At 37.4% G+C, this 26,810-nt stretch overlaps 1 protein-coding gene across 7 annotated transcripts in view; it reads right to left on the reverse strand.

Annotated features, from left to right (window-relative positions):
• Positions 1-26,810, reverse strand: part of SLC8A1 (solute carrier family 8 member A1) — a 510,067-nt gene that overhangs the window by 407,115 nt on the left and 76,142 nt on the right. For all 7 annotated transcript variants that reach the window (XM_021001233.2, XM_078149486.1, XM_078149489.1 and 4 more), the window contains exon 2: positions 6,683-8,513. In XM_021001233.2, the coding sequence (XP_020856892.1) occupies positions 6,683-8,478 (1,796 nt within the window). In that variant the 5' untranslated portion in view covers positions 8,479-8,513. The remainder of the gene's footprint in view (positions 1-6,682; positions 8,514-26,810) is intronic.

Raw genomic sequence — 26,810 nt, forward strand, 5'->3', positions numbered from 1 at the left:
TGTCATAGGGCACTTGGTAATTTAAGGCTTAAAGACAAATTTTAATTTCTTTTCTTTTGATCCGATAGAGGAAAAAACATGAAGAACACTTCAGACACAAGTGTGTCTTGAATTTTGACTTTCCAAAAGCACAACCAGAATTCAATTTGACTAAAAGGTGGTTTAGTGGATAGGGAGCTGGCTTCAGAGTCAGAAGCACGTAGGCTAAAGCCCTTGCCTTGGACACATACTGGTTATTTGGCCCTGGGAAAGTACTTTTAACTTCTCAATCATCTGGGCAACTCTGTAAGACTATCAATTGCAGAGAAAGTGTCATCTAGCACTGGCAAAAGAAATTTCCCAATCTGAGATTTCATTTAGCATTGCAATTATGGGTCTAGTCCCTCTTCCTCTAGGTTGAACTGCCAATCCAAAACATACTCATGCCTACTGACATGGGAACAAAGCATGTAGAGTTGGGAAGAACTTTGCGATCATTACATACAGCAATCTTCCAGAGGAAGATTCTCTAAACCAGTGCTTAGAGAAAGCAAGTGAATGGCCCAAATTCACATAAGTAGTAAGTGGTATCACTAGGATTCAAATATCCAAATTCAGTAGTTACTGTTCATTATCTCTAGAATGAAATGGTGCATCTGGGTTTAGTTGGCACACAGCCCTGAGTGTCTCCAGCATTCTCTGTTGTCATTAATCAGACATGTCAAGAACATATAAAAAGGAGGCAAACACATATCCACTATTTTAAGTAGTTAGGGGAAAGGTGCATTCCAGGCACACCCATATATGGAAATTTAAAGTTACAAGGCTTTTGCAGACCATGATAGAAAGCTAATAATAAAAGAGTTGCATTTTAGCTATCAAGCAAAAAAGCTGCATGGCAAGAGCAAAAAGAAAAGCAAAAAAGATGGAAAAAATTTTGCAAAGATGAATTGAAATGTAAACTCTAAAGTGGATATGCAACTTCAGTGAATAGATTTTTTGAGCCTCTCTGACACTTATTTAATCATATCATCCACAGGTTAACAGTGGGTCTGAATAGCTCGAGGGTAGCACTAGGTACTCGAGAAGATTTTTAAGAGAATGGCTATTCAATTGACTCTTTCACTCCCAGAAAAAACATAAGGAATTTCAGGGTCAGGCTAACCTCAAGTCACATATCTAGCTTACAGAAGATTATCTACTATGACAGTGAAAAACAAAATGAAACAAAACAAAGTAAGCTGGGCTGTTCATTGATAAACAAATGGTAGAGAAAGGATTCAAACCCAGCTCTTGCTCCATGTCCAGGACTTTTTTTTTTTACCAAATAACATTCTTACAGGACATATCATGGGAAAGAAGCATCATTAAGCTAGAAGGAAGGTCTGGGTTCCAGTCCCAGCTCTGTCTCTTTCAATTTTTCTAAATAAGTCTTCTTCATATAGCTCTGGGCTAACAAAAAAAACACACCTTGTTATAATTTAAGGTTCCAGATTTTGCTGTCATGAAGTTATTGTTTTAGGGTTTTTTTAGATGAGAGAAATAGCAAAGACTGAAAAAAATAATGTATCAAATCCATAAATCCAGTAAATCCATGAAATTACTCAATCCAAATTTATTCCATTACCATATTACCACAGGGAAAAAGTACTGTTTCCATGTAAAATACTGAGGAACCTTCATTTTGATTGTCTAAATGCATTAAAGTATTCTGCAGAATAGCACTTACTTATACATGCACAATTGTAAGATGAAAAATCAGTCAGTGGCTTTACTGAATTCTTTGTTCCTACCATCCTCTTGGGTCTCCACTATGCCTTATTTATCTGTTTTAACTCTTCCATACTTTAGCTTCTGTTTTGGTTTTTATCTTCTGTTTTATTCTCCTTTTTCATGCCTCGGTTTCTTTAATTTTTTTTTCTACATAATTTTCTACCTATTTCAGTTTTGTACCTGTCTACTCTCAATAAGTCATTTTAACAGATCAGAATAAATCAAGAGAAAAGGAGTACTCAGGACAAACATTCCATTGTTACATACAATTTAATATGATAAAAAAAATCTGGCCTTTTTATGATTTTATCTCATTTACTATATTTTTTTTTGCAAAAAAAAAGTAAATGTATGTGTTAAGGCTAAATGCTCCTAATTGCGCTTCTTTCTTTTGAAAATCTGTTTTAGTTTGAAAATGAATCCTTTACAACATAAACGAAGCCAGGAAGACTTGTGTCATACACTGGCTGGGTGATCTAAGCAACCCTGTAAGACTATAATTTGGAGAGAATGTGCTGACCTACATCGGTAAAAGGAGTTTCTGCATGCCAGACTTCACAGCATTCAGGATGCGACAGGTCCATTTCCCATCCTTGTCCTTTTCTAATACAATATTTAGTATTAGGGGAAAGTGAATTTCAGCTCTATCCTTTGCTTTCTACAATTCTAATTTCACTAACCACCTAGCAAAATGTTGATGTAAGCAACATTTTCCATGGAAATATCTATTACTCTAGATACTCAATTTTAAAATACATATGTTTTCTCAGGTATCTTCCAAAATAATCTTCTTTTGTATCTATCACACATATGCTATAGCTAAATTTAAAATTTCATCTAATGTCAATATTGGCAAATAAATCCTAGCATTTCCCCAAGGAGGTCAGTTTAATGTCAACTATTAGAAATGTATTTATTTAATGACAGTATTATCACTAAATTAACATCATTAACATCCATCAATTATCAGCACTTGAAATGTGTGGAAAATATCTATCTAAATGCAGTCAACGATTTATCTGTTATTTTAATAAAATAAAATGTTATCCAGAACAAAAATAAATTAATATCAAGATCAGCTATTTTGGATTTGACTTTTAACCATAGGTTGGGCTTTAGAGGTAATATGTGTAAAGAATGTGTTAGTTTTAAAGTAAGCATTTAATAGGATCTTTTTTTTTTCCTTTTAATCATTTTAATGGCATTCTGAACCTCATTTTTACCAGAACTAAAGGCACCATTTAGCAATTATCAATCTGTATAAGTATTTTAGCATAACAGGTCAACTTGAAAGACTTTACTTACATGACTATAAAAATAAGTGCATTAAATAAGACATACTTGCAATAAGAGAAGTATTTTTTTCAGAAATAAAATATCAAAGATAAGTTATCTTATCTCTAACTGTGACCAGTAGTATATGTGTTCAAAGAAGAAATAACAAAACATCCATTTCATGTCTATTTCTCATTAGATTACACTTGATTTTCATACTAGGTAATGATTTTTTTGAGTAATAGAACCATGAAATCAGTGACTTTCCAGTAATTACTTCACTTGGAAGGCTCTGAAGATAGCATTTAAAGAAAAATATTACCAAGCAGAGAATAGAGGTTGTGTGCTTAACCTCATGAAGTGATGCAGAGAGCTGATGGTAGACAGGTCAGCAACTAGACCAGCAATTTATTGATATAGGTAACTATATTAAGGGATAAGAAGAGGAAAATTCATGGTGAGTAGTAAGTAGTTGCTTCTACGGTACTCAGTAGTGGATTCCATTAGACCCATTTCGATTAAATCCCAGTAGGCAAAAAAAAAAAAATGTAGGCTCAGTCACCTGCTATCACATTCCCTCAAAAGTATTTACTGTAATTCACCAATGTAATACAAGTCCTCACTACCACAGGCCTCTCAGAGCACTAACACAGGTTTGAATGTACTTAAAATGATTTACACAAGTTGGGGTCCAAAGAAGTCCTGCCACAGAAATGTTGACCAATTTTGATGAGTGAATACACTACTGAAGTCAAAGATTGACACTACTGCTTTTGCTGGGCAAGTAAAATCAATCTAATTTTGCATGTCCAATGTTTTAAATGGAGTTTGGCAGAATAAATTATTCCATCAAATTGCCATCATTCTTGCTTTCTTTTTTTTTTCTTTTCAAATCTTCTTCTACATTCCAGCTGAAAGGTTATTTATTTATGGCTTAGTAAGAGGCCTAGACAGCACATTAGTTAGGGCAACCCTTCATTCAGGATGAATACTATTCAAAAACATTAGTCTTAATAGAAGTGGGGAATCAAGTGTTTCAAAGGGAAATACTGAAGCCTAAACATAACCAGCTATATTTTAAGGCTGCTTTATTGAATCTTTCAAACGACATGCAATACAACTTTAGCTTGATGACCTTTGTTGTTGATTTATTAATTTTCTCAACTGGATGTCATCTAATAGAGAAAAATAAGAAATGTATTGAGGTGTCCAGAGCATGGAATGTGAAGGTGCCAATATGAAAGAGAAAAGGCATCTGTGTTGACAACAGTTCAGAATCTCAGCAATGCAACTCCACAGGAAAAAATCCCCACCAGTTTATGTATACTGTTTACCTACTAACAAACCAATATGTCATAATCAGTAAATTTAATGCCGTCATTAAATATACTCTACAAAAAGGGAGGAGGTGTAGTACAGTGCATATGGAGCTGGTCTTAGAGCCAGAAAGACATTCGTCCAAGTCCAATCTTCAGCCCACACTGGTCATGTGACCCTGGACAAGTCACTGCTCTACAGAATTCTCTAAGACTATAGGTTCCTTGAGTGGAAATTCACAATGCAAACTGTGCTTTACGGTTTTAGAGAGTTGACTGGAGCAGTGAGAGATGAAGTAACTTGCCAATGATCACCCAGCTAGTATATGGCAGCATCAGGACTTGAATTCAGGTCTTTATGACTCTAAAACAGAGGTTCCATCTACTATGCCATCAACATATACATATGTGCGTGTTGTGCGCATATATTCATATATACACACATGTACATACATACATACATAGTCATACATAGATGTATCTATGTATATGTTATATGCCATGAATAGGTAAATAGATATATGCATATAAACACATTGTCATGATGTGTTGGTCCTACATGTGAATGCATTTATGCATGTACATATATATGTGTGTGTGTATATACATACATGTATGCAAATATTTACAAACATGCATTATGTAGACATGTTTTACAAGATTAAAAACAATTTAACTTTATATATTCTGAATAAATATGAATGTTTCTATAAGTGATATATCTGGATGAATAGATCAGTATAGATAAGTAGATAGATAGATAGATAGATAGATAGATAGATAGATAGATAGACAGACAGACAGATAGATAGATGATACATGTACTCATTTTGTAGCAGTCATCAGTTATTAAATACCCACTTAAATTGTGAAGGTTATAATTTTATACCAAAGTTTTCTGGTTTGGTACATTTCCCCTCCATTTGCCAATTGAGAATTATATCTGATTTATCAAAAATGAGAAATATGTACACACACAGCTCAATATAGAAAACTGTATTAAAGACTCAAAGGCAAAAATCTCTTCTGTTGATTTGATGGCACAATTCTAATCAATGACTTTTTGCCAGTACAATAGACCATTAAGGAGCGACTTCCAGACAATAGGAACATGAGCCAGGGAAATCTGACTTCACTTTTGCTGTGTTTTGAACTAAAGGAGTTTTATTTTCCAGTGATGTTTGTCTGGTACCTTTCACGATACCACCATATGAAGCCATAATTAAGCACCTCTAGAAACTAAAAGCTCTATTATTATGTTCTGTAAAATCTCCTATTACCATGGCCTCATAAAACTCAATCTTCATTTTTCCTTGACTTCTCCAGGTTTCAGGGCACAGAAATTAGAACTCTTAGCCAAGGCATGGATATTATAAACTATTTCAGCACTTAGATGATTAAAAATGATGGTGAAAGGACTACAGCAAATGGAGCTGGGTTCTCCCCCAGTAAGTTGGAACATTCACAACACAATCTCATAGGCACAGAGGGGAAAGTAACTCCTCTAAATGACCGTTGGCAGAGTAGCATTGTTATGCCTAATTGCAGGATCACATCCTCCTGCTATCTGGACTTTGAGGTCAAAGAATGCATGGGTACAGTTTCCTTAAGCAATGCCACAGTAATACATATTTACAGGAACAAAGCTGATTCTTTCCTTCTCTTCCATTATCTCTCCCTCTTCAGATCAAGCCACCTACTGACAATCAGGTGCCTCATGCACAAACATGCACTGGAGAAGACAGTCTGGTTGATACCATAAAGTAAAAGAATAAACTAGAAACAAGCTTTTCAGCCATCCCCTAAAATGGTGTATGACAGAGAGAAGAGAGTTGGTCATTTCATCACTATAATGCATTAACATTCTGGTCCAAACATTTCTGTGTTTTACATTTATATTCTTAAATAACACTGTATCAAACAAAAATGGAAATATTACCTTCAGATAGCCCTGGTGGTCATAAAAAGCTAAAGAGAGATGTTTTCTTTTTAGCAGTTTTCCTTTTAATTCTTTGCCTCAATTGGACTATTTTATTATAATGGTTTTACATACTGTTTTTCTTGTAGAATATATGTCCAAAGCAGAATATAAATTATTCACTGTCCCATGGATGTGATGATACATGTAGGCAAAAGCTACCTTCTATCATTACCTGTAATGTTTTAAAAACACTTTAAAAAAATGATCCAAAAGGCTGTTAACCCAATGTATGTCTGTGCTCATCTGAGCAAGTGGTATTAAGCTAAAGATTGACATGCTCAAAGCAGTCTTCTTAAATAAGCAGTCTATTCAATGCGTAACATTTCATTTAAAAGATCATTAAAATAGTAGTACTTACACAATTTCATCATTCTGGAATTCCAGCTCTCCACAGGTATCCTCAAAGTCCTCTCCTCCACCACGAGCAGACCCTTCAATTGTTTTGTAGGGAACGATAACATTTCCTCGTGCTCCCGATGTTCTTAACACTTTGACCTCCATGATGCCAATACTCTCACTCACATGTGTCACAGGCTCCTCAAAGGTAAAGATGCCTGCATGGTCATCATCAAAAATAGTGACAGTGGCAGTGGAGGGAGAGCCCAGGCAAGCAAGGGTTGCAATGTGATTGGCCTCCAGGATTCCATCTTCTGATGCCTCTGATGTCACTTTGACATTGCTGAGGTGCACGAGAAAGTTCTCATCTTCTTCAAAAATATCATCATCAATGATACCAACACGGATTTCCTTTTGAGTCTCTCCAGGTTTGAAGACCACAGTACCTTCAGTAAATTCATAATCAGAGCCTGCATTGGCTGTGCCATCTTCTGTTCGGAAGTCAACAAAAACAGTATTGGTCAAATCACCACCTCTACGGATAATGGTGAGGGCCACTGTGCCACAGTTCTCAAGACACTGATAAGTCCCCTGCTCAAAGTAGATTTTACTGACTGGGTCATTTTCTGCCACTTCAGTATTAACTTCATGCATGCTGACAGCTTTTCTGGCCTGGTCTGCAGCATGTCTCTTTAAAATATTGCCTGCTCCAGTCATTAGACGGGTAGCCTGGATACGATAGAATGCACGACTCTTCTGCTGTTGACTTAGGACTTGGTAGTTGGCTAATTCTATTAACTGCTCGATTTCCTTTTCTGGGTGTTTCTGTTTCAGCTCCTTCAGGATCCTGGCCATTTCTCTCCTAGCTTCTTCATCATCTTGGTCTCTCTCATCAACTTCCAGCACGAGAGCACCATCCAAGAAGTTATCAACATGAGAGTTGACCACTTTCCCATCCATTTCAATTTCAGCTTTGGAAGAGGGCCTGTCTCCTTCATGTTCAATGATCATTCCCCTTTGCTTGCCAGCTCGATACCTCTTATAGACATATTTGTAGAACAGAAGCCTTCTGTCTGCAACCCAAGCAAACACAACGCAGATGGGGAAGAAGAAGAAAGTGAGCAAGCCTTCCCAGACTTCTACAACCCCTGGGGATATGACAGACAGAATCATATAGAGCCAGGTATAGGCAAAGATGCTCCATGCAGCAGTCACGAAGAACACTCGCAAATGTTTAATCTTCCTTGTCTCTCCATCAGGAACCACATAGACACAGAGAGCTATGATAATGAACATATTGAACGCAGCACTTCCAACAATGGTGCTGGGACCAAGATCTCCAGCAGTAAAGTTATGGCCACAAACTTCAATCACAGAAAGAAGAATCTCAGGCGCTGAGGAGCCCAAAGCCATCAACGTTAGGTTGGAAACTGTCTCATTCCAAATCCTCACTGTGGTTTTGGTGGTCTCTCCATTGGGTTTTTTTATGGTTATTTCTTTTTCTTGGGACGTGATGACTTCTATCGAGGACATGAATCGGTCAGCAATGATAGATACCCCCAAAAACATGTAGACCATGGCCACAAAATACACAGTAGCTCTAGCAATTTTATCTCCAAAGGAAGGATCTTGGGGCTCCCATATGGGCAAAATCACACCTTTCTTACAATAATAAGAGCCAGTACATTCATGTGTCTCATTTACAATTCCTTCACCTTCAGTCTCGGCACTTATTTTGTCCACGTGGAAAAGCAAGAGAGCCACAGTGCTTAATAAATATCCCAGTGGAAGGGTCTGTGAATGACTTAATTTCATCATGGCTGCTGCTTGGACAAATTTCCAACTGTCCCAACCTACATACAGAAAATCGGGGAAGGGGAAAAGAGAACAGATAATTTTAGATAAGACAATGCTTTTTTTTTGTCCATCACTGATTTGTATAATCTAACAATCAGAAACCCTCTGTTGAGTTATTCTTCTAGGAGTCATCAGTTATTAAACAGCCTTTCAATTTTTAAAGGACATATTTTCATCCCATGGCTTGCTGATTACACAAGAATTACAGTTGACTTATCAGAAATGAAAAGCACAATAATAGTCTTGCCCCATTGAATGCACATTTCTGCATATTAATAGATAATAAGAAAACTTCTGAAGCATTAAATAATTCTCCCTGGTTGATGAAAGTGAATCTCTCTCCACCACCCCTCACTGTTGGGTTAGTATTTCACAGTCATCAGCTTTAGCCAAAACCCTCTTGTTTAAATTGTTGCTTTGAAATTTGTACATTTGGGGAAAAGAAGAATATGCAGACATAAAAACTGATGGGGATCCTAAATTTGGATTCCACCTTGTGCTGTATGTCATTAAAAAATAAAATCCTTGATGGTCTAATTTTACTTGAAATTCAGTAAAACATACCAGTCTGTCTGTGATCAAAACTATGCCCTTCTTAAAAAAACAAATAACAAAACTATAGCTTCCTTTAAAATAAAGATTGAAGTGATGTGATATTTCAAAAATTAAATATAATTTTCAAAACATGCTTTGAACAAGTACACATTTCCTCCTGATTTTAGCAAACATTGGTATCATGCCAGATTAGCAGCTGGGCACTAGGTTCTCCCTTCATAGCGAACTCTACATATATCTACAGAGTCAATTTTAAAATCTGTGGTCCCTCAATCAGTGAGAGGAAAGGAAGATCAGTAGTCCCCAAGTCTAATTGTAGTATAGCACAGGGGCCTGACAGACTGTGAAATCATCATGATCAACTGTAAAATGCTATGTTTATATACCCGTGTTATGCTTTCCATGGTCATTCTGAAACATATGAGACAAATAGACAGAGACAGATAAAGAGACAGAGGGAGAGAGGGAGAGGAAGATGGCAGAGGGAGAGAGAAGTTCAAGTGACACAAATCATTTAGGAATAATAACTGTAGCCTAATTCATATGTGTGGCTTAGACAGAGGAGCCACAAAATAAATATATATTGCCAACAGTTAGAGTTATAGAAATCAAGTCACTTAGAGATAGAAAGACTCAAGAATCAACTCAGTTGACTCAGAAACCACAGTTCTGTGGGTAAGCACACTTTCCTACACCATCCAAAAATCCATGCGGGAACCATAAACCGCCCCGCTGAGCTTTTGCTTTGAGGGCCTAGGTGAAGAAATAACTAGGAGACAAGGCTCCACAGGGCAATGTCATGGAGGGAGATTTCCCTGCAGCAAGGATAGCTCACAGTCTGATGGACCCAAGAACATGTTACATAACCCAAGGATGACCCAGCTGCAGTCCTATTTCAGACCAAACCCTTTTCAACATTTTGCAGAGTGAGAAATGGAACTGGAGGAGTTTTCTAGATATTTTGGCTAGGTCAAAACATAATTTTCCCTTCACTTGTCCCATCCTCTTGCAGACAAGCATCTCATACCTACCCCATATTTGACCCTGTTTCCCTCCAAGATCTTTGTGTAAAAACTTCCTCAGGACTCAGGCATGTCCCCAGGTCTAGACATTCCAAATAAATGCATTCAGTGACCTCATCTCAGCTGGTGGGATGCCAGGATATTCTGGGGCTCTCCTGGGGATATTCATAACACTTTAACCCATCGATGATATGGTATCTATTACTTTTCAGCACTTTTTCACCATATTAAAAAAAAGACCATGAAAATTCTGAAATCTGAAGTCAATTGGATAAGAGCCCTACCCCAAGCTAAAAAGGAGTTTCCAAAATGGTTTAGATATGTTAAGGGACTCACCTGAAGCTCAAAGGAACTGAGGAAGCTAGTAAGTGTAATGGGAGGACAAAGTCCTGACTGCCTATGCCTATTATAAAGTAGATCTTGCTAAAAAAAACTCTATGTGATACTCCAGGTTTGTAATGTTGAAAGATGAAAACGGTAAAGTTATAGTATACGATGACTGACCACAACTCGGAGGCACCAATGATGAAGAATATCTCTTGGCAGAGAGATGAGGGACTCAAGATGCAGAATGAGATATACTTTTTTTGAAATACCAAATGTGAGAATTTGTTTTGCTTGACTATGTATATTTATTGAAAGGATTTTGATTTTCTTTTCCTATTATCAGATCAGAAGGCTGGAGGTAGAAAAATAAACATTTGTTAATTTTAAAAGAAAATATTTTTTAAAAGAAATCATAATTTTGAATTAATTTTTAAATGTTAAAAATAGTCATTTTTTTAAAGAAAAAAGAAGAGAAAATGTTTTAAAAAAGAAAATGCCCAGGGGTATTCATGATATCTTTTAAAGCTTGCAGGGGATGGTTGGGGAATGTCAGTCATTTTATATCCAGGTAGGGGAGAAGGTAATGGAGAAAAGAAACCTCTTCCCCTTCCTCTGCATAAACCCACTGAGGCTACCAATCGTAGATTTATGCCAACTTGGCCTTCAACCATGAGGTTACATAATGAATGATTCTATTTCACAATATAGCCTAGTGAGTTACTAGGAACAATTACTATTCCAAAGTTAGTTATTAGGAACTAAATGTTGTCCCTATTTTTGCCTACATGGTCAATGCAATCTAAAAGATCCACATTACAAACCTCCCTGACCCTCATCTGCTGCCCCATAAATGGATGTCACTGCTTGCAAGCTGATGAGGTAAAGATAGGTCAGTCAAAATCCATCACCACTGACAGAAAAAACAACTCAAAGAATTCTACCACAACTGTATTTTGACTTATAAACGTAAAAGATTTTAAAGCTGAAGGTCATTTTGAAGAGTGTCTAATTCAAATGCCACATTTCATAGATAAGTAAACTGAGGACCAGAGAAGTGAACTGATTTGCCCAATGTTTACACAGACGATTAGTGGCAGATGTGAGATCGGTTGCCATGCTATTATGCCCTTCCCAATTCAATGCATCCTCTACTACCTCCCCAGATTTGGGGACCTAGTTATTGCCTTTTCTTTTTGTAGCTAAATTTTTAAAGCAGTCTAGACAGATGTGGAAAAAGCTACTAAGAGCACCATATGTCCAAATCCTAACATAACAGGTGGCCTGTGTTTCCAGAGGTGAGGGAGGGAGAGAACAGGCGACTGGCCACCCCTCTTTCAGAACTTGTCTATAAAAGTTACATCAAACACAAAAAAGGCTTCAAGAGCATCCTAACTCTATTGGGTGGGGGGTGACGCTGTCATCTCTTCTAAAATCCCCGGGCCTGAAAAACTGGCACTTCCACAGCATCTATCCCAGACAATTCCCATCAAGTATCAGGTTAAAGCATGGGTTCAGAATTCTCCCAATTCTCTTCATAAAAACACATTTCTGTGAAAACTGAACAAGGAGTATTAGAATGGAATGGCTGAATATAGTTTGACCTGCTGCTTCTCCTTCTTTACAGCCATTATCTGACTTTGATTAGTCTTGATATGGTTTCTCTCCATCCTGAGCAAATGTGTCAGTGCTGATTTCCACGGCTTCTTAAAAGGAACTCTTACCTGGGGTGACCAGCATCACTGTGGTCAGCTGCCTCTAAATGACAATGCCAGGCAGCTAGGTGGCACATGAATAGAGTGCTGGGTCTGGAGTGAGAAAGACCTGAGTTCAAATCCAGCCTCAGACACTTAATACTGAGCAAGTCACTTAACCCTGTTTGCCTCAGTTTCCTCATCTGTAAAATGAGCTGGAGAAGGCAATGGCAAACCACTCTAGTATCTTTGCCAAGAAAACTCCAAATGGGATCACAGAGAGTCAGACACGACTGAAACAACTCAACAAGAAATATACTACAACTTTGGGCAAGTCTATTAAATACAGATTTTAAATCCAATCAAAATCAATTTAGCAAACATTTATTAACTATCTAACACAGCGATATAAGGCACTGTGCTGGGCATTGCAGATATAATCATGAAAAATAGCATAGCCTTTGCCATACTCAAAGACCTCACGAGAACTAAACAGTATTAGCAAAGGATGAGAAGATATCAAGCTCTAAATGGACATGGCTGTCTGTGTTAATCAGATAAGTTTCTCTGTTTCAAGGACTCTTAACTGCTTTTTGTCTCATGGACGCTTTGGCAAGCTGGTAAAGCCTATAGAACCCCTTATCATAATAATGTTTTAAATGCATAAAATGAAATATAGGGTTACAAAGGAAACAAGGGATATTGATATGCAGTTACTAAAACATGGAGGGAAAGTTCATATCTTCCAGAATAAGAACCTGTGCTCTATAAAAAGGAGAGAGAAACTATTTCAGGACTAGTCCTCGAAGGACTGTAGCCCAGTGGATGGTGGGATGCTTCCATAATCTAAATGCCTCGGGGCGATGTTGCCAGGTGTTATACTTGCTCTTTGAACAAACAGGCCTGCCTAACAACGGTCCAACTTTAAATCAGAACAGATGGCAAGATGGCCAAATCCGGGAACAAAAGCACAGTTGTACATCTGCTTTACTATAAAGAAGAACCTTATCTAACATGAGAGCAATAAATATGATTGATCAGCTATATCCTCAGCATAGAACATGGCAAAGAGCATTGGTGCTGGAGTCAGAGGAGCTGGGTTCCATGGCCACCTCTGATGTGTAGTACCTATGTGACCTTGGACAAGTCACTTAACTTCCCTGGGACTTGGTTTACACATGTGTATAATGAGGGAGGTTGGGACTAGACAGTAGCTGAGGTACCTTTTAGTTCTAGATGTCTGATCCTTATGATATTATGATTCCCCCTGAAGTATCACAATAGCTCTATTCCTGTAATTAGCAATTAGTATTGGCCTGGGGCAATAGGCAAATAATTCTTGTATACTTTCCTTACAGAATTCCACCCCTAACATAAGTTATATTTTGACCTCATATCCAGAGTCATTCAAGAGAACTGCTGATTGATGGTTATGGTTCAGATTACCTATATTTTAGAATAATTAACTCATGACTCCTGTTAGATTCTTTCCCCTGCTTCTACATAATCCCAGCTGGTCTTAAGGCCCATAGATACAAGACTAGATTTGAATTCAGGAAGATAAGTCTTCCTAACTCCAAGCCCAGTGCTCTAACTACTGCACCACCTAGCTGCTCCTGCACCATTTATTTCAGAACTGTTATATGTCTTGCTACTTGTCTATTAGGACAATGGCCAGAAAGCCCATAAGAATGGATCTCCATGACACCCATGCAGTCCTTGCATTAAAGAGGGGTCTTCACAAAAGAAATCAGCTCTTCTCTGTTTAGAATCTGTTATTTTTCCACTTAATGAGAGGAAGGGCACCTAATATTGATTTTATTAACAATTTATATAAGACTAGAAAATTCCTATTCTCCATGGTAGGTCATAGAGAAGACTTGCTTGACCATGCTTGCCAATAAAGGTCATCTTTTGAGAACATAAACGTATCCAACTGTGAATGAACAAAAAGTAAACTAAAAGCAAGATGACCTGCTAATCTTTTGCTCTTTTTGAAGTCAGCTGGAGATTTTCCTCTGACCCTTCTCAGATCAGCTCTGCAGAGAACAACAGAGCAAAATAAGTACTCATCCAGTACCAACTATAAGAAAGCACGCCACTGCAATGTTTCCTGATGATGGATGTCCTTCTCAAATGAAAAATAGCTCTCCTGTTAGAGAAGTACTACATCCTGGGCCCTACCAAGTCCTTTGTCCTAACTGCAGGTTAATCTAATGTGTTTTCTTCAGTTAAGTTCATCAAGACCATGCTATTTTCTCCATCAGTGTAAAGTCAAAAAAATAATACTTATATAAATCACGCTGCAGGGAACAGAGATAATCTCTTCAGGGGACCAGATGCTGAGTCTTGACATCAGTCCAAAGTTCTGTAATAATTTCAGGGTTATTCTATTTGGCCAGGGAGAAATGGATAGCATCAAGGAAGCTCAGATATGAGAAAATGAGAGTGAAGGATAGAAGGAGAAAGAGATAGAGAGTAACAAATAGAGATAGAGAAACAGACTCAGAGACAGAAACAGAGAGATGAAGACACACAAAGGCAGTGATAGAAACAGACAAAGGGAGAGAGAGAGAGAGACTTAGAGATAAAAACAGAGACAGAGAAAGAACAGGGTTAGGAAGGACAAATGTTGTCAAATAATGGTTACCTAGAATCAAAATAACAATCCAATCCATTTTCAAGACTCTAAAAAGAGTTGCAAACTTACAAATTCTCAGTTCTTGCCACAAACTTCCTGTGAAATGTTAGTACAGTTTCTTCAAACTGACAAATGAGAAAACAACGAAGCAGGAATGCAGAAGTAACTCATGAAGAAGAATCACAGGCAGAATTTTAGCTTTTCTCTTACTTCCAAGACTCCTGGATCACAGTACATCTCCTAGGACTGGTGACAGTCAAGGGAATTACTGCCATGTATGAACTAGCTTACTTGGCAAAGCACACCTGTTGAGACAATCAGAACTGAGGGGCATATTTTTTTAATTGCCTGGGTTATTTATTACATTTGTAGAGAAGGGAAAGAAAAAAGTAATTATATCATGCCTACTATGTGCCAGGCATTTGCTCGGTACTTTACAAACATTATCTCATTTCATCCTCAGAACAATCCTGCAAGTTAGGGGCTGTTATTAACTCTATTTTACAACTGAGGAAACAAGATTAAGAGACCTTCCCCGTGCCATACAGTTAGGAAGTAGCATCTGAGTCTGGATTTGCACTAAGTCCTTCCTGACTCTAGGCCCAGCACTCAATGGATTGTGTCTCCTAGCTACCTCATATTTATATAATTGGAAATGGCCAGAAAACTCGAGCTTCTCAGATGATGTATGGCACAGTAACTAATGGGTATCTGAATTGTAGAAAGCTCGTTTTGGAGAGGGCCCCTTTATTAAAATTTTCTATACTCAAAGACTTTCAGAGGACCATGTAAATAGCGGCATAGACAAATTGTAGGTTCCTTTGATAACAGATTTTGCGTTGGAAGATACCTAGGACAGCTAATACGACATCCTCATTTTAAAAATAAAGAAACTGAGGCTCAGAGAGAAAAAGTGACTTTCCCAACATCGCACAGTAAGTGGCAGAGTCTGGATTCAAACCTAGGCCCGTATTCCTACATTCAACACTCTTTCCACTACACCATACTGGCTCCCAATGTTTGGGATAATAAATTGCTCACTCTACACTAGGAGGATAAGAAGTTTTCCATTGTTGGCTTTACACATCCTTGGATAGAGGATTGCCAAATTTTTGGAATTTGAGGGTCACTGAAAAATCCTCCTACACAGAAATACTTCCCTTAGTCTATTACTAATGTTTAAATATTTCAACTTAATTGATTCATTTCTTTTGGTTCAAGCATTATCTTCTTCCAGTCTCCCTTTTTTTTTTTTGAAATGCAATTTTTCCCAAGAGAGGATAAAAACACCGTCTCTAACAACTTAAAGCAAATTCAACTCCTGGATTGGTTTTCTTCCCTTATGAGGCAGGGCTCCAGGCAACCTAAAAATCATTGGAGGAGTGAAGGGGGTTTCACCTACTTTGTAATTTTGCCAAAGGCAATTGCTAGTTCCCATAAGTAGAAATATACAATAAGCTTTGGGGAATACCATTTATCATACTGGTTTCAATACTGACCTTTTTTTCCCTTCAAAATCTGTCTTGGATAAAACCAGACTACACCCTACAGTCATACTTTTGGTAAAAGTGAAAAAAAAATCAGAACTAAATAACTAAGGAAGATTAGGAAAGTTAGAATGATGAAAATAAATAAGCCTTCATTTTAACAGAAAGAAATGTTAAAAACATTTCACAGTAAATCTTTTCTTTGTATTTTCTTTTGTATTGATTTAATATAATTTTTAGTCAATATAGAAACTTCACATACACTTATAAAGTATATGTATAGATATATAAATATAAGTGTATTCATTTACATATATGTATGTATGTGTGAGAGATGAACTCTCAGAGGTGAAGCCTCCTCAAAAGGTCAATAATTTTTGATTATTATTTTCAAAATCCTCCCCCACTCAGACCCTGTTTTTAATCACTTAACAGAAAGAATAAGTCCTGCCCCACCCCCAACCTGAGCCATTTGCCCTTGGCTTCCCGCCTCTTTACTCCTCTTTGAATTTCTCTCCTGGAATGTAAGCCCCACCTCCCAGTTAAGGGGATAGGAAGAAACTTTTGAGCTTAGAATGTAAGCCCCACCTCCCAGTTAAGGGGGTAAGGGACAGCAGTGGGTGGGGACTTGTTTTTAGAAGGCTCCCTTGTCCCCTGACCAGCCTCTCTCCACTTGTATGGAAGAAGCAGACAGCCATCTCAGGAGACTGTAATAAAGGTAGCCTTTGCTTTCCACCTTGAGAAGTCTCTGGGTTTAATTTGGGTTAGGGTGGCTGTCCCACACATATGTGTATACACATACATAGCTATATACATATATAATATATGTATGAAGTTTCTATATAAACTCATATAATTACTGGACTAGAAACCTCAATTGAATCAAGCAACCAAAGCCATAAACTAGATGTGAACAAGTATTTAATCAATTTGCAAAAAATTAAGGCGCTTGGATCATTGGATGAAGACAAGGACACCATATGTATATATACATACACATCTGTACACATACATGTGCATATGTATGTCTATATCCACATATATACATATGTGTATACATGTATATGTATACATATATTCTTATGCATCTATGTATACAAATATATGTATACATGTATATGTATACATATATTCTTATGCATCTATGTATACAAATATACTCCTTTCCTAGAGATTCCTTTTTACCAACATGGTCTATATTGAGGCTGGCCTACCAAATATGGTATTTGGAATCTCTGGGAGGTTTCAGGTTATCAAAGAATTTGGCCGTTAAAAGAGAACTCTGAGTCGCCTCAGACCAATGCCACATAGAATATGGCAGAGCCAGAATTTGTAATTTGCTTTCTAGTCTTGTCCTCCACCACGGTAAATGTCGTCTACCCTGTCTCCTACCTTTGGACAAGTAGAAAGCATTTACATTAAAATAAATCTCATTTAAAAAAAAAGCGTACTGGGAAGAGAAACTGTTTTCTGTATTATCCAAGGGCATCTATTAGAATTAATGAGACTACAATTGTTTCCACTCTTTATCTTAAGCAGTATAAGACTGTTCCTATTGTCTGCTTTCATGTTTTTGTCTATTGGAAGCACAAGCAAATTTTAATGCAAAATCCACTCTCTTTCTCTATGGTAAGTATCTAATGATTCTTTTTATCTCCTCTCTAATTTGCTAATGTCCAAGAGATATACTGGGCAGCTGAGCACAGTGACAGGCATCGAATGGACCATTTTCCCTTGTCACTTACTTGCATCATAAAATGGAGATTTTTTCAGAGGGAAAAACTTTATTAATTTTGGGTTTGCAAGCTCCTCAAGTTTCCCATGTGAGTTTCCAAACATAATACTTGAAAGAACTAGAAATGCTCTTTAAATGAGGAAAAAAGTAGATAGAAGAAAAGTGAGAGATATATAAAGTTTGGGGACACTGAATTCATGCAATGAGTCTTCATTGCTTTTCTGTGTCATGATTTCCAGGAGTTCTTGTCCCTGAAAAAGCACCTTTGAGCAGAAGTGCCATCACTTCTTTCAAAAGCCAACTGAACCCTGCAACTAGGTGGCACAGGGGATAGAGCACCAGCCTTGGAGTCAGGAGGGCCTTGAGTTCAAATCCAGCCTCAGACACTTGGAGCTTACTAGCTGGGCAAGTCACTTAATCTCACTGCCTTATAAAAAAAAAGAGGCAAATTTTAAAATTTTATGTTCAATAGGAATGTATATGTAGAGCCTATATCAGATTGCACACCATCTAGGGGAGGGAGGCGGGGAAGGTGGGGGAGAAAATGTAAAAACTTAAAAACTTAGAGAAGTGAATGCTGAAATCTAAAAATAAGTTAATTTGTAAATACAAAAAGCCAACTGAACTCCTACTTCCTGTACAATAATCAAATTGTAGCACTGAAAGGAACATTCCCAATTAACTGTCTATTCCAATCTTTTATTTTATAGAGAAGGAAACTGAGGACCAGAAAGGTTGCCAACAAGTATCACAATAGTACATAAAGTGCTGGGCCTGAAGTCAGGAAGACTCATGTTTCTGAGTTCAAATCTGGCCTTGGAAACTTCCTAGCTCTGTGACCCTGGGCAGATCAGTTAACCCTATTTGTCCCAGTTCCTCAAATGCAAAATGAGCTGGAGAAGCAAATGGCAAACTATTCCACTATATCTGCCAAGAAAACCAAAAAAAAAAAAATGGGGGACACAATGAGTCTAACACGACTGAACAACACCAAAAGTCAATCCTCTGTATCATTTTTATGAAATGTACTCTCTCCTATTGCCAAGTAAGACCGAAAGGCATTTAAGCAACAAGTCCTTTATGTCCTGGCTACACGTTTTGAGTAACTGGCAGAGATTTGGGTTTAATAGAAATGATATACCATAAGCTATTTTAATGACTTTAGGAAAATTGTTCTGGATTTTCAGCATTCACTACTAGTTTTCTACTACTCATAGCTACCACGCCAGAAAGTGGTACTGTTTTCCTTTTTGTTACAGAAGAACCTAATAGTCATAAAAGTTGACTTTGATAAAAGTCCCATAGATATCTAGAAAAAGAGCAAAATCAATAAACTATTAAAAGAAGTAGAGATAGAACTTTATGTTTCTACAAAGGAAGGACTTGTCTTAAATATATAAACTACTAATGGGATGTTGTGAAAGTAAGGGTCTCATTGACTAGAAGAGATTAGTCTGTGTAACAGAGATAACCACTTATTACTCCCTTCAGATGTGTGGAAGAATGAGGCAATATTTGTACAATGCTGTGAACTGACTCAAGAAATTATCAGATGATTCAAGATTGGAGCAGACAATGTTGGAGAAGCTACGAAGGACAGGCATACTAGTACACAATTGATAGAGTTGTGAATTGACCTAATCATACTGGAAAACAATTTTGAATTCTAGAAAAGTACTAAATTGTTCAAATTCTTTGACCCCCTGATATATCCAAGGACCAAAGGCAGGGAAAGGACAAATACAGTAAATGTATTCACAGAAGTGATCTTTATGGTAACAAAATAAAACTGGAATCAAAGTGGGTACCTCAACAAATTGTGGTATATAAATGTAATGAAAAATTATGGTGCCTTACAAAATGAACAGGGGAAATTTATTCATTTAGGATGACTTGTTCAAACTAATGCAGGGAAAGGCAAGCAGACTCAGGAGACATATTCATGATGACTCTAATGAGGTAAAGGAAAGGAACACCAAAAGAAATTGGAATTCATATCAATGCAATGACTAATCCTGACTCCAAAGGAATGATGACACATACCTTTCTCCTCTTGTTAGAAAGATGACAGGAAAATAGATATAAATTTGGAAGGCACTTTAGAGGTAATCTAGTTCAAAGCCTTCATTTTTATAGATGTAAAAACTCAGGCCCAGGGAGGTTACATAGCCTGTTCCAAGTCACAGTAGTCCCTAGCAAAATCAAGACTCAAATCTAGGTCATCTGATTCAAAATTTAGCATTCTTTCCACTATACCCTGTAAGTGTAGAATGAGGTATCTATTTTAAAACATGAAGGAATGAATAAAAAAAAGGCATTTATTAAGTACTTACTATGTGCAAAGAATATGGTCAACATTTTATTTTTGCTTTACTATGGTCTGTTATGAAGGATGATTCTATATTGGAAGAAAGTGGTTTTGAGGAAGAGATTGATGCAATAATAATAATAAAAAAACCATCAGTCAAAACCATAATTAAACTAAGCTATGAGATATTTCATTAAAATATAACTTATTATTGAGGAAGAGATTGATGCAATAATAATAATAATAAAACCATCAGTCAAAACCATAATTAAACTAAGCTATGAGATATTTCATTAAAATATAACTTATTATTTCTAAATGCCTTTATATCTTCATAGTAAAATTCATATGACAGTAATAGGATCATGGATCCAGATACAGAAAGAACTGTTAGATGTCATCTAGTCTAACCCTGCTTTTACAGATGAAGAAACTGAGGCCAAAAGAGATTACTTGACTTGCCCAAGATCATGCAAGTAATCAGTAGCCAAGCTGCGATCCTGAACTCAGGCCAACTAATTGCAAATTCAAAACTCTTTGCACTGACCCACTCTGTGGTCAGAAGAACTTCCTTTTCCCCCGATCACTGCCTGCTTGCTGCTTTTCATTAGGCACCTAGTAAATCAAGTTCCTTAGCGAATACAAAATATACTTCATGTATCTTCCATGAACTGCTTCCTTTCCTCACTTCTTATAAGTAGTTAGATCAGGATACATCCTAGGATGTGCAATGTGACTGTCAAACAAGTTTCACATTTTCTTTTGTGATTCCCCTTAAAGTATCTGACATGCATCAGAATTCCAACCAAGAGGCCAAAAATGTGAGGAGTTCTCTTTTGTTGTTTTTTGGTTGGTCAGGACTTGTGATTCATCAGTGTATGAAATCTTCATTTTGGAAACTCCCTCCATTAATGCAGACTGCAGATTGACAAGACACGTGTAACTTGCATTCTTAGAAGGTTTCCTGGGGCACAGGATAGCTAAGTGAATGTATGGACTGGTAGGTGGAGAGATGGATGAGTGGAAGAAAAATGATTTATTAAATGCTTGTTATACACTGGGAATACAGATACAAAAACTGAGCCAGCATTTGACCTTAAGAATCTTATACTCCAATATTTTAATAGAGGGAAACAACACATTTAGGAAAAATTGTGCCAGAAGGAGTATTTTGGAAGTCACAGGGATGGTGAATGGTGACACAGGGCAACTGACTGACAAGTCCTTTTCAAGAATGGTAGTATTTATGTTTACTGTTCTCAGAGCTAGAGGTAGAAAGATGTGTGTGTGTGTGTGTGTGTGTGTGTGTGTGTGTGTGTGTGTGTGTGTATGCGTGTGTGATGGGGGTGGAGGTGGAGCCATCTAGGTGTAAGCTGGATATTTTAGATGAATGCTCACCAATCAGAAGCCTAAGGCCTAGGACGGGAACTGCAATTCTGGGTCAGAAGTGGAGACTGGCGCACACAAGGACAGCATAAAGATGGTTAGGGATTTGCTCACAATTACTGAGCTAGTATGTGCTAGGATTTGAACTTGAGTCTTCATGATGGCTCTATTCACTATGTCCCGCAGCCCTATCTAGGTATGTGTAAAGATAGCTTTTACCCTCTGGAAATTTAACTTAACCAGATATCCTCTTAGAGCCTGGAGTCAGAATGGATACACATCATGTCCGGATGCTTTCCTACTGTAGGAAGGACCAAAGCACAGAGACCATGGATCAGCTGCAACCCTTTGACTGAATCCAGACTTTACAGAACAAATCCCTTTTGTTTGGATTCATTCAGAGAGCCACACTTGAGGACCTCGTAGGCCACATGTGGCCTCGAGGCTGCAGGTTTCCCACTCCTGATTCAGGCCCTTCCCTTCTCTTTCAGCCCCTACAGAGCTTAATTGTCATGATTCTATGAAAAATTTCTACTCTGAAGGAGCTTATATCATGCACCTATAAAAGTATAAAGTAAAAGACTAGCTATAAGATCTTAGAATCACAGATTTAAAGTTGAAAGGGACCCTAGAGGCCCTTTAGTCTGAATTCCTCATCTTAGAGATGCCAAAACTAAAACTGAAAGAAGTTAAATGACTTTCCCAGGGTCATACAGCCAGTAAAACAAGGATGGGATTTAAGTTCTTGAAAAGAGCTGAAGAACAGCCAGGTGTCATGAAGAAAAAATAAAAAGGTTAAGTAATTTTTGAGAAAAAAAATATCAGTAATACCAGTTTGACTTTATCTCCAACCATGAAATTATTACTCAAGTATATCACATATCCTTGACATATTACAATAAATGGCCAGTTTTTATTGATGGAATGATTTGAAAATAGAGATTTCTGTGCAGAATTCAACCTCAGTCCAGGTCCATTCTTCTTCCATACCCCCTCTCTAATGCAACCCACATTTGAACAAATTGACAAGATAAACCTCTTTTGTTGTTGCTGTGCTAACTTAGCCAGTTCAGAAAGCTAGGGATGTTTGTGTTAGGAGAATACAGATAAGTTCAATAAACCTGCTGTTAATACCAGATGTGGAACAATTTCCAAATATGCTCTGAGCTTTAGAGGACTCCACCTGGTGTGGGAGACTAGCAAGCGAAAGTGTAGGGAGGCAGCTGGTAGGGTGACAAGGAGGTGGTATTGCCAGCTGGTGTTAAGGAGGAGCTGAAAAAGCTAAGCTCATATATATAGCAGCAGGGCAAGAGGTAAAAGAATAAGGACTGCCCTCTAACTACCTGCCCTTTAGCAATTCATTCCTTTACATGGAAACAATCTCCTCTTTTCCTTCCTTGAAAAAAAAAAGCATTACTTTTCTCTTCCTCCCACTCTCCCACTGGAAAAAGAAAGAAAAGCAAAATCAATGTAATAAATACGTTTAGGCAAAAAATAAATACGTTTAGGCAAAACAAATTCCCTCTTTGGCTTTTTCAAAAATGTTGGGTCTCACTCTGCAGGTAGAGTCTAAGATCTCCCTGTCAAAAGATGAGTAGTATTCTTCACCACCACTCCTCTGGGATAAAGGTTGATCACTGCATTGATCAGAGTTCTTAAGTATTTCAAAGTTGCTTGATTTGACAATGTTGTTCTTATAGCATAAATTCTTCTTCTGGTTCTGCTTATTTCAAACTGCATCAGTTCACAAAAGTCTCCCCAGATTTCTCCGAAACCATTCTTTTTTTTTTTATCATTTTTATGCATAAATTACATTTGTATAACATAATTTGTTCAGCTATTCTCCAATTGATGAGCACTCCCTTAGGTTCCAGGTTGGTTTGGTTTTGGGTTTTTTTGGCTACCACAAAAAGAGCTGTTATAAATATTTTTTTTGTACATATAGGGCCTTTTTCTTCTTTCTTTGATCTCCCAGGAGCTGGCCAGTAGTATTATCAAAATTTTCTTTTATGTCCACTTTGACTAGATTTTGTCTGCATTGAAATATTGAGCAAGATGGTCTAGGGAGGAAGTGTATACAGTAAGATTTACTTCAGGTAAGGCCTCACTCCTCTTACTATGGTCCTGAATCACTACAGGGTAAGAGTAGCCCTCACTGGAAATAACCAACATGTTGTTTTGGGGGGAGGGGTTCCCTGTGTCATGATCAAAATAAGGGCAGTCTTGCAAGTAGTCAGAAAGATGAGACTTCGTCAGCTGCCTTACTGTGCTATCCGTTTAACTGCATATCATGTTCTGACATTCAGGAAGCACAATGCATTACATTCAACCAGTAAATTACTGTTGTGCTACAGATAGACAATCTAAAAGGCAATTAAATTAAACGCAGAGAGACAGAGAGATAGAGAGACAGAGACACAGAGACAGAGACTGACAGACTGTTTGAGGGGACTATGGATGTCACTTATACCACAGAAAGATTTCTCAACTGTCAACAGAAAAGCCTGACTTTTTATTGGATATCACCCACTCACGGGATAATTTAATTATAAAGGGTACTTGTCCTTGTCCCCTATCTTGTCTTGTGTTCTTGTTTCCTTGACACCAACGTAAGTGAGCATTACAATTTAATGTACACTTACAATTAAGTGTCCTTACAATATCCACCTGGCTGACTGACTAGGACTTTCCTTCCCTTCTATCCCAGTCTCTTCCAGAATACTCTACCTGAGACCTCATTAACTGGGAAGTATCCAGATCAGTTTGGATTCAAACTTCACAGAACAAATCCCCTTAATAAAAGGATTTGTTCTGTAAAACTTGGACTCAGTCAAAAGGCTGCATCCAAGAACCTAGAAGGCCATATGTGGCCTCAAGGACACAGGGTCTTTTACCCCCCCCAAAGCTTAGCTGTCAAGAATTCCATTTCCTTGTGACTTTCAATCAGTCAATCAATGAGCATTTATTAAGTGCCTATGACCATACCAGAAGTTGAAGACAGAGATAAAATGAAAAATTTCTACTCCGAAGGAGCTTATATCATGTACCTATAAAAAAGTATCACAGGAAAAAAAATAAGGTAATTTTTAGGGGGGGAGTACAGAAAGGCACTACCACCCCAGGAGAATCAGGAAAAGTATTGCTCCTTACAATATGACAGCAAAGTAACCCCCTAAACAAAGCCATGTTGGAACAGATATTTGGAATTTGGGGAATTAGATTTATTAAGAGGTACCAATGGGGTTAATAAGACACACTCAGGAAAAGTGAAAGCAGGCTGACTTTATAATTAGGCATATATGCTTCTGACACATGCCAGCTGTGTGACTATGTAAAAGTCACTTGATCTAGGCATGCTGACCATCTACATTGCTGGAGGAAGTTTACACACCTCACATTGCCTATCCTGATGAAACCCTACCCCTCCAAAAAGCAGGACAATATATTTATAATATCTCCCTCCAAATTAGTAAGTTTACATTTTAACAGGATTCTGTCTACTCTCTATAATCTCCCAATTTCAGACATCATGACAGACCTATGGGGGATATATTCTGAAGTTAAGTGCGAATTCTTATTACCCCTCAAATCATCTTACATAGACAGTTTTTACTCTGCTGATGCATAGAACCACACCTGACCACAATGACTTTTCTTCCAACCCAACTATCTGGGGGTGTTGCTCCAGTCACAGATATTTCGTTTGTCTGAAATACAAGAGGCAAAGAAGCTACAATGATTCCTAGTGACATTCTCTCTAGGCTGAATAGACGTAAAAGAAATCTTAACATGGAAATGACATGTGAGGGAATCACCAAAGAAGGAATATTAAAAAGCATTCAACACAGAAGGAGTCACAGCACTAGTGAGAAAAGCTCTGAATTCTCTTATGTTCAAGAGTGTCTCTTCTGTATAATTGAATCAGTCAATATCCTTGAGTAAAAGAACTAGAAATTATAAATGTATTATTAGAGTTTCCTTTTTTTTAAGAGATTTTGAAGTTCAACATGCATATAAAAATATAATATCAGTTTGAGGTGTCAAAATATTTTTGATTGTATTATGAGGGCTCACTCTTCATACATGCATAAAGCAGACGAAACGATTTTTTGGGGAGGGGATGTGGGGTAGGGCTATTGCAAAAGGACCATCACACAGCAATAAATACCACAGAGCTCCAAGTGGACATTCACGGAAGTGGAATTCCCTCATTCAGCAAAAACAGGACAGAGAGCTACCTGAAAAATCTACTGTCTTCTTTACCTGGTAATACTAATCAGTTAATACCAAAAGTATCAAATGTTATAAAGGATCAGATTTGGGGAGCTAGTGAGTATTGGGGAAATGTTTTTACCACAAGAGGGAGCAAGAGAGTTTGGTCAGGTAGAAAGATAACTGATGAAGGTAAACCAGAAGATCCCATAGTAGGGGAGGGTTTGACAACCAATTAGGATAGCTGAATAGGAGATATCTGTCATCAAAAAAAAAGAACGGGCAGAAAGGGTTTGGGGAAAAGTGTAGGGGAATGTGTATGGGAGGGGGATATTAAGATAAAGAAGAGCACCATAATATGAAACTAAATGTATTGTGAATTATACAAAATGAAATTCATATAGCATAAGAATTATATTCTATTCATTTAAATGTGACTTGCTTTTTTCAAATATGGTCTCTTTCTGCTTGAGTCTTCAACATTACTACAGCATGAAGGCAGTCTACTTTCTCTTGAAATGAGATTTCCTCCTTACCTGCATCCATTCCTCTACCCCAATGAGAAGACATCCTCAATTAGGAGCTATTTTCACCCAGCTGAAACAAGGGGACAAGCAAATACTGAAGAATGAAAATGAACTTGCTTGGGAGCTAAGTCTGCACTGTTACATCTACAGAGCCAAATTAGGTACTGTTTAATGGAATTAGTAATAGTATTAATGCCACATTGCTTTAGAAAGGAATTACAGCTTAATTAGATCTGCAGTGTCTTTCTTATTATTTATTATGTCAAAGAAAACAGATTAACTACCAAGAGGAAAGGAACCATGAGTTTGCTTTGCAAGATAAATAAAAGTCTATTTTTGTCTGATAGAAAACATGTTAAATATAGCTTGTTAAATGCTAAAGCTCTCTCTGGAAGACATTAC

Source organism: Phascolarctos cinereus, unplaced genomic scaffold, assembly GCF_003287225.1.
Source record: "Phascolarctos cinereus isolate Bilbo 61053 unplaced genomic scaffold, phaCin_HiC Scaffold_2;HRSCAF=192, whole genome shotgun sequence".
Classification (NCBI taxonomy): Eukaryota; Metazoa; Chordata; class Mammalia; order Diprotodontia; family Phascolarctidae; genus Phascolarctos; species Phascolarctos cinereus.